This window comes from Rhinopithecus roxellana, chromosome 8 (genome assembly GCF_007565055.1).
Source record: "Rhinopithecus roxellana isolate Shanxi Qingling chromosome 8, ASM756505v1, whole genome shotgun sequence".
Classification (NCBI taxonomy): domain Eukaryota; kingdom Metazoa; phylum Chordata; class Mammalia; order Primates; family Cercopithecidae; genus Rhinopithecus; species Rhinopithecus roxellana.
The window spans coordinates 25,940,908-25,956,323 of NC_044556.1; the positions used below are offsets into that span (position 1 = coordinate 25,940,908).

General features: G+C 34.6%; 1 protein-coding gene across 4 annotated transcripts in view; it reads right to left on the bottom strand.

Moving 5' to 3' along the window:
• DPYD (dihydropyrimidine dehydrogenase) overlaps positions 1 to 15,416 on the bottom strand; it is a 902,287-nt gene that overhangs the window by 633,672 nt on the left and 253,199 nt on the right. For all 4 annotated transcript variants that reach the window (XM_030935823.1, XM_030935822.1, XM_030935821.1 and 1 more), the window contains one exon: positions 4,117 to 4,204. In XM_030935823.1, coding sequence (XP_030791683.1) covers positions 4,117 to 4,204 — 88 coding nt within the window. The remainder of the gene's footprint in view (positions 1 to 4,116; positions 4,205 to 15,416) is intronic.

Here is a 15,416-nt window from a genome sequence, read left to right on the forward strand (position 1 = left end):
ACTCACTAATAGCTACTTACTGATAGGTGTTGAGTATACTATGGGAAAAAGGTGTTTAGTCCATCAGGGTCCTTACATTGCATAGCACTGACTATCAAACTTTAGAGCCACATTTAAAAAATACATTCTATTTCATTGCAGTGTGTATGTGCAAGCAAACACATCAAACACACACACACACACAGCTGAAAAACATTTTTCACAAAATAACACTTGCCCTAACCATAGCCAACACACTTTGATATTTTCTATTCTATTATTTTCTGGTTATTTTTATAAAATAAAAAGGAAGAAACAATGGTTGTAACCTATTATGTCAATTTCAATACCAAACAAAGAAAGCCATCCAATATTTTTAAAAAGCCTTGTATAGTAGATGTTCCAATTCTACTTCTCAATATTGTCAGTAACATGCTGTCCAGGTGCTTTGATTTCAGTAAAACTACCAAAATTTCAGAGTCTTTAAAAAAGACTCCATTATTGTGAAGATAACAGACTGATTTTGAGTAAAACATAGGGCTTTATCTTAGTACTTAGAAGAAACCAAACTTCTCATGGCTGAAGAGACATAAGTCTTTAGAAGTAACAATGATGTACATTCAATAAGATAATTTCCTTAACGAACTCTGGTACTATTCGTTAGAGAAAACTCTAAAAGTGAGAGACTTTTCACGAGCAATGTCACACACAATAGTTAAAATCAGGAAACATGCAAACAGACTTATCTTCATACAATGGGCTTAATGAACTATCTTCATTAAGTCATAGTTAATTAAAAATATTTTTTATTTTACACAATGTAACATAGAATAAGATGGTAGTTATAAATACACAAGATCAATAACTATGACATTTCCAACTACAGAAAGAGAAAGCATCTCCTTTTTTTTTTCTTTTTTTTTTTTTTTAAAGGAGCATCACTGTCACGAGACTAGAGTGCAGTGGCAAGATCTCGGCTCACTGCAACCTCTGCCTCCCAGGTTCAAGCAATTCTCCTGCCTCAGCTTCCCGTGTAGCCGGGACTACAAACACACGCCACCACACCTGGCTAATTTTTGTATTTTTAATAGAGACAGGGTTTCACCATGTTGGCCAGGATGGTCTCGATCTCTTGACCTCATGATCCGCCCGCCTCGGCCTCCCAAAGTGCTGGGATTACAGGCATGAGCCACCATGCCCGGCCTGGCATCTCCATTTTTAAAAACTACCTATGTAACCAACATGTATGCACCAGGTACTAAGAGTGTTTTCTTTGCTACTAAGTGCTTTACTGATCTCATGTGTCAAACACTAATGATGATGCACACCTGTAACAGAGACTTTTATTTCTATCCTCTCTCAGTATCTGTCATCCCCTTTCCCTATGATTCTAGATATTTGATGGAGATTATGTCCCCCCAGCAAAAGGCAATACTTCCTGGCACCCTCTGCTGTTGCCATGCTTATATGATCAGTTTACAGACAATGAGATAAAAGAAGAATTGATTTGTGTCATTTCTGGCTCATAAATATAATAGTAAAGGAGCTGCTTCCCTCTTTCCCACTTCTATTAGCATGAATGTGAACATGGTAACTACCCATAGACCAAAGACGGAATTCAGGTTTGAAAATGGCTTACACTGTTACATGAGAAAGAACTAAATGTTTATATTGTTTTACCCTCTATTGTTTTCTGAAAGTGCCCAAACCTATATCCTAAATAATATGGAATTCCTATTCTACATTTCCTCCTACAAAATCAGTGAGAAAAGGTAGATAAAATAAATGAGTAAAGTTTAATTACAATATGGAAGCAAGGTTAACAAATAAAAGTATGTAAAGTTGTATGGCTGTCCAAGTAACCGACAGTTGTATGGTAATAAAAAGGTCATAAATTCACAAATCGACACACATGAGTGTCAAATAAACATTTCCTAGTGAATACGGCTACTTGTCTTCCACAAACTGAAGCTTTTCTTTTTTAACATGATGAAATTTTTTGTGTATGTTTCATACAAAATACTGAAATAGAGCATAACTGCATTCCTCACATCACTACACCAAAATGTCAAAGATTCACTTCTCAGCATGAAAATGCACAGCACATAAATATGAAAGGTCTCTACATTCTAAATGCTGTATTCCCACCTCAGTGCAGAATCAAATGGAGACAACTGTATTGTGAATTTTGGAATTATTTGGAATAATTTGCTTCTTATGTAATTAATTTGGATATTTCAATGTATTGGTTACTTTATTGGTCCACATTTCTTCAGTACAGAGACAGTACAGAGACTAATTCAGTACAGTAGACAAAGTTCTTACAGATACATGTATTAATAATTGTATTAGTATATACTCAAATAATGGAAAACATATCTTTTAGTATAATGGTGAATTTCAAATAGTTATTTGATAACATTATCAGTATTGCAGACCTAAAGTCTGATGAAATTTCCCACTTATTACTGACCAAGCATTTTTGATCATGTGTTTATTGACAGTAATTGGAACTTATAGACACCTGCTCAATTTCTTTACATTAAATTCTCAATACAAACGTAATGTTGAAAAGTAAAGCTAAAGTCAAATATAATATGCCTAAAAATAGAACCTAGGGAAAATATCAGATCTTGCCTCCTTCCTACTTTTGATATACACAATAATTATAATATTGTAATTAAGATCAGATAGACAGATACCTAACGGCAATAGCACCCAAAATTTTCTGAAAGGAAGGAGGTTCAGTTGAGACATTTAGGAGCTAGATGACAGTGCAAATTTATATTGCTTTCCATAATTTTTTACCTAAAAAAGGGGGCTGACAGACATGGTCTCAGATATGACATTCTGATAAGAAAAGTTTAGTGGACAAAGAAGCATTAATAATGACTGCACTCCAGAAAGGCAATAAAAAAGGACAGCTGCCAAACAAACATTACTCAGTGTGTGATCACTTAAAGTGATGATATTTAGAACTTCACATTCTGGGTGTGAACTGCCAAAGAGACAAAGTAAAATACAAGACGAGGGGTTTATATTAAAAAGGAGTAAACAGTTTAACACATTGCTCCCAACCTTTTTAGTACGAAGGACCAGTTTCATGGAAGAAAAATTTTCCATGGACCAGGTCGGAGAAGATGGATGGTATCGGGATGAAACTGTTCCACCTCAGATTATCAGGCATTAGTTTTAGATTCTCATAAGGAACATGCAACTTAGATCCTTCGCATGCCCAGTTCACAACAGAGTTTGCACTCCTATGAGAGTCTAATGCCATTGGATTCTAATCTAATCTCATGCTGATCTGACAGGATGCAGAGCTCAGGCAGTAAGGCTCACTTGCCCACTACTCACCTCCTGCTGTGTGGCCAGGTTCCTAACAGTACAGTACGACTTCATGGCCCTGAGTTTGGGGATCCCTGATTTAACATATTCAGTTTATATGCCATGATTGCCCATAGTACAAATCATATTAGAGAATGAATACGACATGCATGAGGCAAAGACTAAGTCAAGTCAACTCACTTGTTCTCTCTGGTCTCTCAGTAAACACTAAGTGAAAGAAAAATGCTAGAAAACTCATTCCCTATAACAAATTTAGGCAAAATATGAGAAAACAGTATACATTGAGTGCTTCAGGAGTAATACACTGTCTATGGGACTTTCAGAACACTGATGGAACATTTAAAAAATTCAACCAAATAAGAAAAGTCTTTAGAAAATTTTGAAAAATGAATAGCAAAAGGGAACCAGCCAACTCTGTCCTTCATTATCACTTTAGTCAATTGTTGTATCATAAAAAGAAAGCTACAGCCTCTAGACAGATTCTGAGTTTCCGGTGACATGACTTGAAAATATTTTCTTCCTAGAGATTCTCACTGGTGACGATGGTGTGGTGAAAGAATGGGAAGATTAAAAAAAAAATCTTGCCAAAATCTCTCCATAATTAAGGTGAAACAACACAACTACTTGTAAAATAGAAATTTAGTTACTTGGCCAACCATTTCTATCTGTTATTCCCTGAATAAATATAACTTCTATCATGAAAACGTCTGAAGGCAGTCATTCTTCTGGATATTGCTAGGAAATAAAACATACATTATAAATAAATGTATTTAAGAGTAAACTACTCACCTATTCCAATGAAAGCAGCTTTGTAGCCTTTTTCTTTCAAAGTGCTAAGAGTCATTTCATTCACTGAAAGGCTTTTACCACAAATTATCTATAAGAAACAACATTTTGCATGAGAAAATTTGGCATTTGATTAATTAAAATCTTAATATGTAACATCAAAAATAATGAAAAGTCTGGCAAAAATTCTACGAGACTCCATTTAAAATGTGACAACATTTTTGTCTTTTAGTATGCAGGTTTACATACACAAAATAGCATATAAATAGAACAGGAATATGTTCTATTAAGGGCTAAATGCAGAAGAAAAGCCAGTGTCATTAAAATCATCAGTAAGCTTCCATACCTTGCATAATATGTACAAAGCACCATGTGGGGCATTTAAATAATAAGATGATAAGACACATTTCCAGCATCAATGTACAGTCAAGTAGGGGCAAATATATACACAAATAAATATAATATAAAACAGGCTATGATCACCACATGTGTATGAGAGTTCAGAGGCTGGGGACATTCATTTTACCTAAGCTTAGAAGGTCAAGAATACAGAGAAGTGGGATTTCAAATAAGGCCTTTAAAAGGAAAATACAGGATTTTGATAGGGGACATTGTCAAGGGAAAAAGAACAAAGTGTGGAAGCAGAGCATAGTCACCCCTATTAAAAGTCACACTACTTGGTCAGTTCTCAGATGAGACAATTTTCACTTCTGGAACCTACTAACCAAAGAGGTGTCAGGGTCCCTACGAATAAAGACCTGAAACATCCTGGCAAGTCAATGCTGTGATTCCCCCAGTCCTTTCTCAAAGGAAACTATGGTCATTTATCCAGGCAACTAAGCCCTGGAAAAAGGGGAATAATCGGACATTTCAAGGACTACCAAGCACTGGTTCTTCAGTAACACTGATACTTGGAGACATAAGAGTGGGTACCTACGGGGCAAGGCAAAAAATGGAGCCTGACTGAAGCCTAGTTCACAGTGGACCCACTGAAACCACAACCCAGTCAGTGATCATTCTCCTAGTCTCTAAGAGCATAACTGAAATTGTTACGCTTGTCAATTGAAGTAATCCCTACACTGGGTCTCTGGTCTGTGAAGTAAGAGCCATAAAAGCTATCGTAGTTGGGAAGGTCACATTAAAATATCTGAAAATCCAGCCAAGAGATTAAATCAAAGATAACATCCTATCCTGGGTGCAATGGGATGAGGAGAGACAGTAGTGGTCCCTCTCATACCCCCATTTAATCCACCAGCCTGTCCCCTGCCAACACCAGAGAATTTCAGGAGGATGACTATAAACGTCTGCAGGCTTAACTAAAGAGTAGTCCTGATTGCAGTTTCTGTTATAGATGCGGTATTATTGCTAGAGAAGTTTTATAAGACCACACATACACTGCATGTGGCCATTGATTTGGCAAATGCATACTCCTTCCACTCAATTAGAGAAGGAGATCAGAAATAGTTCAGAGTCACAGAGTATAGATAAGAATATTCATTTACAGTTTTGCCTCAGGGATATGTCAACTCTTTTCAGTAATAATATATGTAATCTGAAGCGATCTGGACATCCCACAGAACATCACAGTGATTCATTACATTGACGACATCAGGCAGATCAGACAGCATGAACAAGAGATGGTGAGTATGCTGGAAACTGTTAAGATATCTGCACTCCGGAGGGTGAAAGATGAACTCTATGATAAGGGACTGGCCTCTCGAGTGAAGTTTAGAGATCCAGTTATTAAGTATGTGCCAGTAAGTCCCCCTAAAAGTAAAAGACAAATAGCTGCATCTCACATTTCCTGCCATATAAAAGGAAGCACAATGCCTGGTAGGTTTCTTTGTGTTCTGAAGGCAAAATGTTCCTAAAAACAAAGTCTGTAAGCTGAGTCATAGATGAAGAGCAATGTATACCCATGAAATGATAATTACAGCTACACTGAATAGTGCACCTAAGTGTACAGCTCTCTTCTAAGTACTGCATATACTGACTCATTTAATCCCCACAGCAGCCCCATGAAGTGTTATCAGTATTTTCATTTTATAGATAATGATACTAAACGACAAGAGAGCTTACATAACCTTTATTGCAGTCACATATGCAGTCTAATTTCAGAGCCAACATGCATAATTGCTGTGCTCTTGTGCCTCTTGAGGTTAGAGAGCAGAGCTGGCACCATCCTCAAGGGCAAAGAACAGCATATTGTATGTGAAGACATACTAAAAAGGTTGTGTTTCAGGAGTATAAAGTGCAAAGCAAGCAATGGAGCAAGAAGCTGGAGAGGAGAAGATGACTGGAACTGGATCATAGAGGGTCATATTTTGTCTTCCTAAAACAGTAATTCTGTTTTTATATTGGCAGATATGATAACTGTCAGAAAGTTTATAATAAGGGGACAACCAAGGGGAGATTAATACCTAATATTTAGAACTCTGGAAGGTATCAAACAACATTAAACTGGAACATGAATTAAATATGTATTATTCAAAGCATTTTATAGTAATTAATAGTGTTACTATTAGAAATAGAATTTGATGCCATTAAAATTATCTAACAGTGAGGCTTTAGAACTTTAATGTGTTCTAACTTTTAAATAATACATATTTTATTGGAAAAGGAAAAGAATTTCGCTGTTTGTTTTATGAATCAAATGCCCTTTATACCAATATATAATAAAGGTTAGACATAAAAGAAAACACCAGGTCCAGACATGCTAATAGAATATTAGCAAACTGAATAAGAATGCCATTTTCAACATTGAGCAATGAGTTAATTGGTGGAGGTGATTCTCAAAATACTTAATCTTAGGTTTACTTTATTCAGTGCCTCTGCAGAAAGATTCAAGACGACCTCCCAACCTTTTTGAGATGGGTATTTGTGGGAGAAGGCACAATAGTTTAGTTTAATAGTGACTTTTTGTGATTTATCAAAGAGGAATAAAGACATCCCAATCCTTCCACCACAGCAGAGTGAGCATGTCTTTGATTTTGTAACATATAAAAAAGATACTCAGACATTTTGTATTTCTACAGTCTGATTCTACTGTAATATATAATAGTGTGAAAATGGGAATGGAAAACAGTTGAGTTTTCCTTTCGTGTATGGAAATCTTGACTCTTGGTATGAATCTACTGGGAAGCAGACCAGCAAGACGACTTTACCATGGACACACATTGTGGGAAAGATGGAGGATGGTCATCATTGGGCAGCAGCAGATCCCTGGTAGAAATGGGGACAAAGCAATAACAAGAACATTCCATGGAGTGACAGGCAGCAGACTTCTTTCCTTTCTGTAAATGAGAAACTATTCAAATTTCCCTTTCCTAAAAGTCTGAGGCCCCAAATATTCGCTATGCAAGAAATGATCTATTCTTTTTTTTTTTTGAGACGGAGTCTCTCTCTGTCGCCCAGGCTACAGTGCAGTGGCCGGATCTCAGCTCACTGCAAGCTCCGCCTCCCAGGTTTACGCCATTCTCCTGCCTCAGCCTCCAGAGTAGCTGGGACTACAGGCGCCCGCCACCTCGCCCGGCTAGTTTTTTTTTTTTTTGTATTTTTAGTAGAGACGGGGTTTCACCATGTTAGCCAGGATGGTCTTGATCTCCTGACCTTGTGATCCGCCCGTCTCGGCCTCCCAAAGTGCTGGGATTACAGGCTTGAGCCACCGCGCCCGGCCAAGAAATGATCTATTCTTAAAAAGAATTAGAAGAAAGATTCCTTGACAACAAAGCTAAAGCTCTGCTTACATTATGCCTTGGGAAATTGAGATGAAATGTGTGTTAACTAAAACTAGAATTCAAGACAACTACAGCTATCAGGTACATCACGTTGGCTGATAAGCTATGAAATCTCAATGCCATTTGTTAAATAGATATGATGCTAGAAAAATCACATTATGGGCATTTGTTTTGTGTTTTTGTTTCTTTATTCCTGGTATTTTTACATATGTAATACTTTCCATCTTGATTTTCTTAGATATGGATAACAGTATATATTCTACCTTCCTCTAATAACTTTAGTAACATATTATTAGATATTTCCTACCTAAATTCAGAATACAAATTCAACCTATTTCAAGTTCAGTGTAACAGTCACTACTTTAGTCCAACAGTTCTGAATGTCATGTACCCTGAGCCAAAGTTCCATCTAATAGTCTCTTAGGGATTTGATGAAAACTTTCTTTTAATACTATAATATGTATTTATACACATAATAACATTTATTATGCAGGATAAAGGCTTACAACTTTTTTTGTGGAGTATAAATCTTCAGATAAAATACGTGATGCCTATTATTTTAAAAAATCAAATAAAAGCATACATACTCTTCATGGTTTTCTAATAGAAAATTTGGTTAAATAGACCAAATATTTCCAGATGCTCTAAGATAGAAAATAAAATGAAGAACTTTTGAAAGTATTTTGGTTTCTTTAGAAATGAAAATTTAGTGTACATGTTTCCTTGTAGGAGAGAAATAATATGATATTATATTTATTTTCTAATACTACCTCACAATCACAGATATTCTTGGTTCAAACAACCACAGTGAAAAAGAAGATGTTATTAGAGGTTATCAAGAAAAAGACAATACCTGTATTAGATATTTCATCTCAAACTATGAAAAAGAAGAAATGTATAGAAATTACAAATTAAGTTAATCAATTAGAATTATATCAGAATACTTTGGGAAATGACAAATATACATATTTTAAATATGCAAAAATACAATATCTTCATTCACATTTTATACTTTTAACTTTGAAAAATATTATAAAGACCATGAAACAAAAATATGTATTTCTACTTAAATTCTGAGTTGCATTACAAAACAAAAGAGTATTTAATCTAAGTGATTTGTAACATTGACACAAATATCACAGGAGATCCTACTGAAGTGCATCTTAGCTTAAAAATAATTTGTAGGGGTTTATATTAGAATTTTTATTACAAAATTAAGAAGTTGTCTAAAAATAAACATCAGCTAAGAAGCCATTTCTCTAAAGGGAATACACAATTTTATTACACTATAAATGTTCCTTTGGTGTGAAATCAATTGAGAGTATACTTGGTAAATTAAAAAAATGCAAATATGGCTAATAAAGTGAAAAAAAACTGAATTCTACACAAGAATACAGAAGCAAATGAAAATACTATCCTACATAACTGTTATCTACACAGGGAAAAATATACTACTTTTGAAGAAAAATAAAAATAATAAAATAATGAAAACACATGGATGCTGACAAAGATTTTACTGAAACTAATAACTTTGAATGTTTTCATTATTCAATCTATAAAATGAAAATGAAATAAGTATACAACTCAAGATTTTAAAACAAATAACAAATAAGTTCCACTCTGATCTTGGTTATTTCTTCCCTTCTGCTAGCTTTGTGAATATTTTGCTCTTGGTTCTCTAGTTCTTTTAGTTGTTACGCTAGGGTGTCAATTTGAGATCTTTCTAGCTTTCTGAAGTGGCATTTAGCGCTGTAAATTTCCCTCTTAACACTGCTTTAGCAGCATCCCAGAGATTCTGGTACATTGTCTCTTTGTTCTCACCGGTTTCAAAGAACTTCTTGAGTTCTGCCTTAATTTCATTGTTTACTCAGGAGTCATTCGAGAGCAAGTTGTTCAATTTCCAATTGTGTGGTTCTGAGTGAGTTTCTTAATCTTGAATTCTAATTTGATTGTGCTGTGGGCTAAGAGACTGTTAGTTATTATTTTAGTTATTTTGCATTTGCTGAGGAGTGTTTTACTTCCAATTACGTGATCGATTTGAGAGTAAGTGCCATGTAACTCCGAGAGCGGAACTGAAGGAGACAGAGACATGAAAAACCCTTCAAAAAATACAAAATTAAAAAAAAAAAAATGAATGAATCCAGGAGCTGCTTTTCTGGGGAAAAAAAAAATACACACACACACATACATATATGTGTGTACATATATACCAATAGACTAATGAAGAAAAGAGAGAAGAATCAAATAGACACAATAAAAAATGATAAAGGGGATATGACCACTGACCCCGTAGAAATACAAATAAGCATCAGAGAATACGATAAACATTTATATGCAAATAGACTAGAAAGTCTAGAAGAAATGGATAAATTCCTGGACACATACACCCTTCCAAGGCTGAACAAGGAAGAAGTTGAATCCCTGAATAGACCAATAACAAGTTCTGAAATTGAGGCAGTAATAAATAGCCTACCAACCAAAAAAAGCTCAGGGCCAGATGGATTTACAGCTGAATTCTAGCGGAATTACAAATAGAAGCTAGTACCATTTCTTCCTAAACTATTTCAAACAATTGAAAACAAGGGACTTCTCCCTAACTCATTTTATGAGGCCAGCATCATCCCGATACCAAAACCTGGCAGAGATACAACAAAAAGAGAAAACTTCAGGCCAATATCTCTGATGAACATCGATGCAAAAATCCTCAATAAAATACTGGCAAATGAAATTCAGCAGCATATAAAAAGCTTATCCATCACAATCAAGTTGGCTTCATTCCCTAGGTGCAAGACTGGTTCAACATATGCAAATCAGTAAGTGTAATTCATCACATAAAGAGAAATAAAGGGAAAAAAAAAACACATGAATATCTCAATAGATGCAGAAAGTCCTTTAATAAAATTCAATGTCCTTTCCTGTTAAAAAATTCTCAATAAACTAGGTATTGATGAATATACCTCAAAATAATAAAAGCCATTTATGATAAACCCACAGCCAACATCATACCGAATGGGCAAAAGCTGGAAGCATTCCCCTTGAAAACTGGCACAAGACAAGGATGCCCTCTCTCACCACTCCTATTCAACACAGTATTGGAAGTTCTGGTCAGGGCAATCAGGTAAGAGACAGAAATAAAGAGTATTCAAATAGGAAGAGAAGAAGTCAAACTGCCTCTGTTTGCAGATGACATGATCTCATATCTGGAAAGCCCCATTAATCAGCCCAATAGCTTAAGTTGATAAGCAACTTCAGCAAAGTCTCAGGATACAAAGTCAGTGTACAAAAACTGCTAGCATTCCTATATACCAACAATAAGCAGAGAGCCAAATCATGAATGAACTCCCATTCACAACTGCTACAAAGAGAATAAAATACCTAGGAATATAGCTAACAAGGAAAGTGAAAAACTTCTTCAAGGAGAACTACAAACCACTGCTCAAAGAAATCAGAGAGGGCACAAACAAATGGAAAAACATTCCATGCTCATGAATAAGAATAATTAATATGAAAATAGGCATCCTGCCCAAAGCAATTTATAGATTCAATGCTACTCCCATTAAACTACCATGGACATTCTTCACAGAGTTAGAAAAAACTACTTTAAAATTTATATGGAACCAAAAAAGAGCCCACATAGCCAAGACAATCCTAAGCCAAAAGAACAAAGCTGGAGGCATCATGCTATCTGACTTCAAACTATACTATAAGGCTACAGTAACCAAAACAGCATGGTACTGGAACAAAAATAAACACATAGACCAATGTAACAGAATAGAAATCTCAGAAATAAGACCACACAAACAACCATCTGGTCTCTGACAAACTTGACTAAAACAAGCAATGGGGAAGGGATTCCCTATTTAATAAATGGTGCTGGGAAAGCGGGCTAGCCATATGCAGAAAATTGAAACTGGACCCCTTCCTTACACCTTATACAAAAATTAAATCAAGATGGATTAAAGACTTACATGTAAAACCCAAAACTATAAAACTCTAGAAGAAAATCTAGGCAATACCATTCAGGATATAGGCACAGGAAAAGATTTCATGATGAAAACGTCAAAAGCACCTGCACGAAAGCAAAAATTGACAGATGAGATTTAATTAAACTAAAGAGCTTCTGGACAGCAAAAGAAACTATCATTAGAGTGAATGAGCAACCTACAGAATGGGAGAAAATGTTTGCAATCTATCCATCTGACAAAGGTCTAACATCAGAATCTACAAGGAACTTAAACGACTTTACAAGAAAAAAACCAACCCCATTAAAAAGTGGACAAGGAGGTCAGGCACGGTGGCTCATGTCTGTAATCCCAACACTTTGGGAGGCTAAGGCAGACAGATCACTTGAGATCAGGAGTTCAAAACCAGCCTGGCCAACATGATAAAATCCCATCTCTAATACAAATACAAAAAATTAGCCATGTGTGGTGGCGGTCACCTGTAATCTCAGCTACTTGGGAGGCTCCAGCAAGGAGAACACCTTGAACCCAGGAGGTGGAGGTTGCAGTGAGCCAAGATAGTGCCATTGCACTCCAGCCTGGGTAACAGAGTGAGACTCCATCTTCCATCTCAAAAACACAAACAAAAAACAAAAACAAACAAACAAAAACTTAGGCAAAGGACATGAACAGATATAAGAAATAACAGATAAGAGAAATAAGACATTTATGTGGCCAAAAAAAACTTATGAAAAATGCTCAAATTCATTCAATCATTGGAAAAAAAAATGCAAATCAAACCCACAATGAGATACCATCTCACACCAGTCAATCTGGTGATTATTAAAAAGTCAAGAAACAACAGATGCTGGTGAGGCTGTAGAGAAATAGAAATGCTTTTACATTGTTAGTGGAATGTAAATTAGTTCAACCATGTGGAAGACAGTGTGGCGATTCCTCAAAGACCTAGAACCAGAAATACTATTTGACCTAGCAATCTCATTATTGGGTATATGCCCAAAGGAATATAAACCATTTTGTTATAAAGATACATGCATGTGTATGTTCACCGCAACACTATGCATAATAGTAAAGATGCAGAATCAACCCAAATGCCCATCAATAATATACTAAAGAAAATGTAGTACATATATATACACCAGGTAATACTATGCAGCCATTAAAAAAATTAGATCATGTCCTTTGCAGGAACCTGGATGGATTTGGAAGCCATTATCCTCAGAAAACTAACACAGAAACGGAAAACCAAACCCTGTATGTTCTCAGTTACAAGTGGAAGCTGAACAATGGGAATACACGGACACAGGGAGGGGAACAACACACACTGGGGTCAGTTGAGTGGGGCACGGAGAGGGAGAGCATCAGGATAATTAGCTAATATATGTGAGGCTTAATACCTAGGTGATGTATTGACAGGTGCAGCAAACCACCATGGCACATGGTGCCATGTCTACCTACATAACAAACCTACACGTCCTGCACATGCATCCCAGAATGTAAAATAAAATAAAATAAAACTGAATTTAAAAAAAGAGAATAACAAATAAGAATAGCAGGGGAAAGCATTATAAAGATATAGTCGGCAATTAATGAATAAGAAAACAAAACTTTGATAACTGCTTATTTTAAAGAAAATATTAACTAGATGAGAAAACACAAAGTAAATTTAGAGATGCAAGAGCAAATTTAATCATAGGCACAGATGAGGTATTTTTATAGTATACTGAAATAATAGACTTAAATTTTTGCTAATAAATTCAAAAACCCCAATGAAGCAGAAATTTTTCTAGAAAAATATATTGGCAAAATTGACAGAATAAAATCAGTGGAAAAAACTTATAGAAGATATGAAGAAAAATGGTCATAGTTCTATTTCATAAGACGGCTTGGAGAAGATGACAACTTCCAAATTTAGTAAAAAAGATGTGTCAGGATAATATTCTTACCAATGAGAAAACAAGAAAATGCTTAGAAGTTTAATTTTATAAGACTATTATAACCCTATCATGAAAAATTCACAAAATAACAAATAAAAATAAAGCAAAACAAAACAAAAATAGTCTTTGTACATTCAAAACTTGTAATGGTAACAATAATATTTGACTGTTCCCTGCTATATTTCCAGTTTTAATATCCATTACATAAATAAATGAATGCAAAAGAAAAAATTTTAAAAATACTAACAAATTGAATCTGAATTACATGTACAGAAATAAACATGATGCCAAAATTGATATATTCTAGAAATTCAATGATTAGTATAATTCAACATACAAACTGAACATAAGTATTTATAGAGGGGAATTAAAAAATTTAACACACTTTTTATTAACTTTTTTAATTAATAAAATTTATTAATGTAAGACTAGAAAAATATCTATTCAATATGATTAAAAATCCTATTTCCGAGAGAAGAAAAAGTATTCCATGTATTATACCTCTTTTGTAAACATGCTAGTTATTGAAATCGTGGAAGAAAAAAATACATACCAATAACAAATAAAATTATCTTCATTTTCTTGTAACATGATATTTGACTTGAAAAAATTAATCTTAGAACTAACAAGGACTAATTGGCTAATAAGTATAAGATAAATTGAAATTAAAATATTCAATAGGAAATGCAGCTAAAAAAGATAGTTGGGAGTGAAGATACTGTAATGAAACTGAACTGGGTTCTGGATATAATCAGTTTACGTTATTAATAATATGCTTATTAAACTACGAAGCATACAGGACTGGATTTCAAAAGAAGGATGGATCTACATGGTTCTAGTCCTGGCATACTTCTTGGCAAAAATAAGTTCTGAACAATTATTTGTTGAGTAAAACATAAAACCCATTTGGGAAGTAAAAGAAAAAGTAGAAGAATAAACAAGATAATGCTAGGCCCATGAAAGTCAAAATGCATGCATATGTATATAAGAGAACTTATATATCACACGCTACATGAGAGTCAAACAGTATGAACCCACAAAAATAGTTCACTTCATTGCCAGGAAATTATTGTTGACTTTAAAATATATAATACTAGTTGAAAGGGACAAACAGAAGGCAAATGATAAAAAGAACCTCGGTGATGACTTTTCAAAAGGAGGTAACAAGCATAGACCACTTTTTCAAAATGTACCCTCTTATGGCTAAAGTTCGTAAGTCATAAAAGCTGCAAGAGTATCTCATCAACGGATACAAATCTTCAAAGTGAAAAAGAATCTCACTGCTATCTTTCCTCAGAATTGTATATACAGTTTATTGTTTACAAAGCAAATTTGAAAACACCATTTCCTTCACATCTTAAAACAGCTTGAGAGATGGACAAGATAGTACTATTAGCTTTCTAATTTAGGTTCCATTTTTTTCCTCAATAATGTATCAGATTCAGAGTTTAAAATTCAAGTGTACAAAATGTTGAAAAAATTTTCCCACACGTTCTCAAAGGTGATCTGTGCTATCAGATTCTTATAACTTTCCAGAGATATTCTTTGCATACATAAACAAGTATTTCTCTATTTTGTAGAAATATTAGTAGCATACTTTTTTATTTAAGCAAATTTTGACCAACATTTGAGATATTAATAGACTTTGTCAAAGATATCTGACAAGA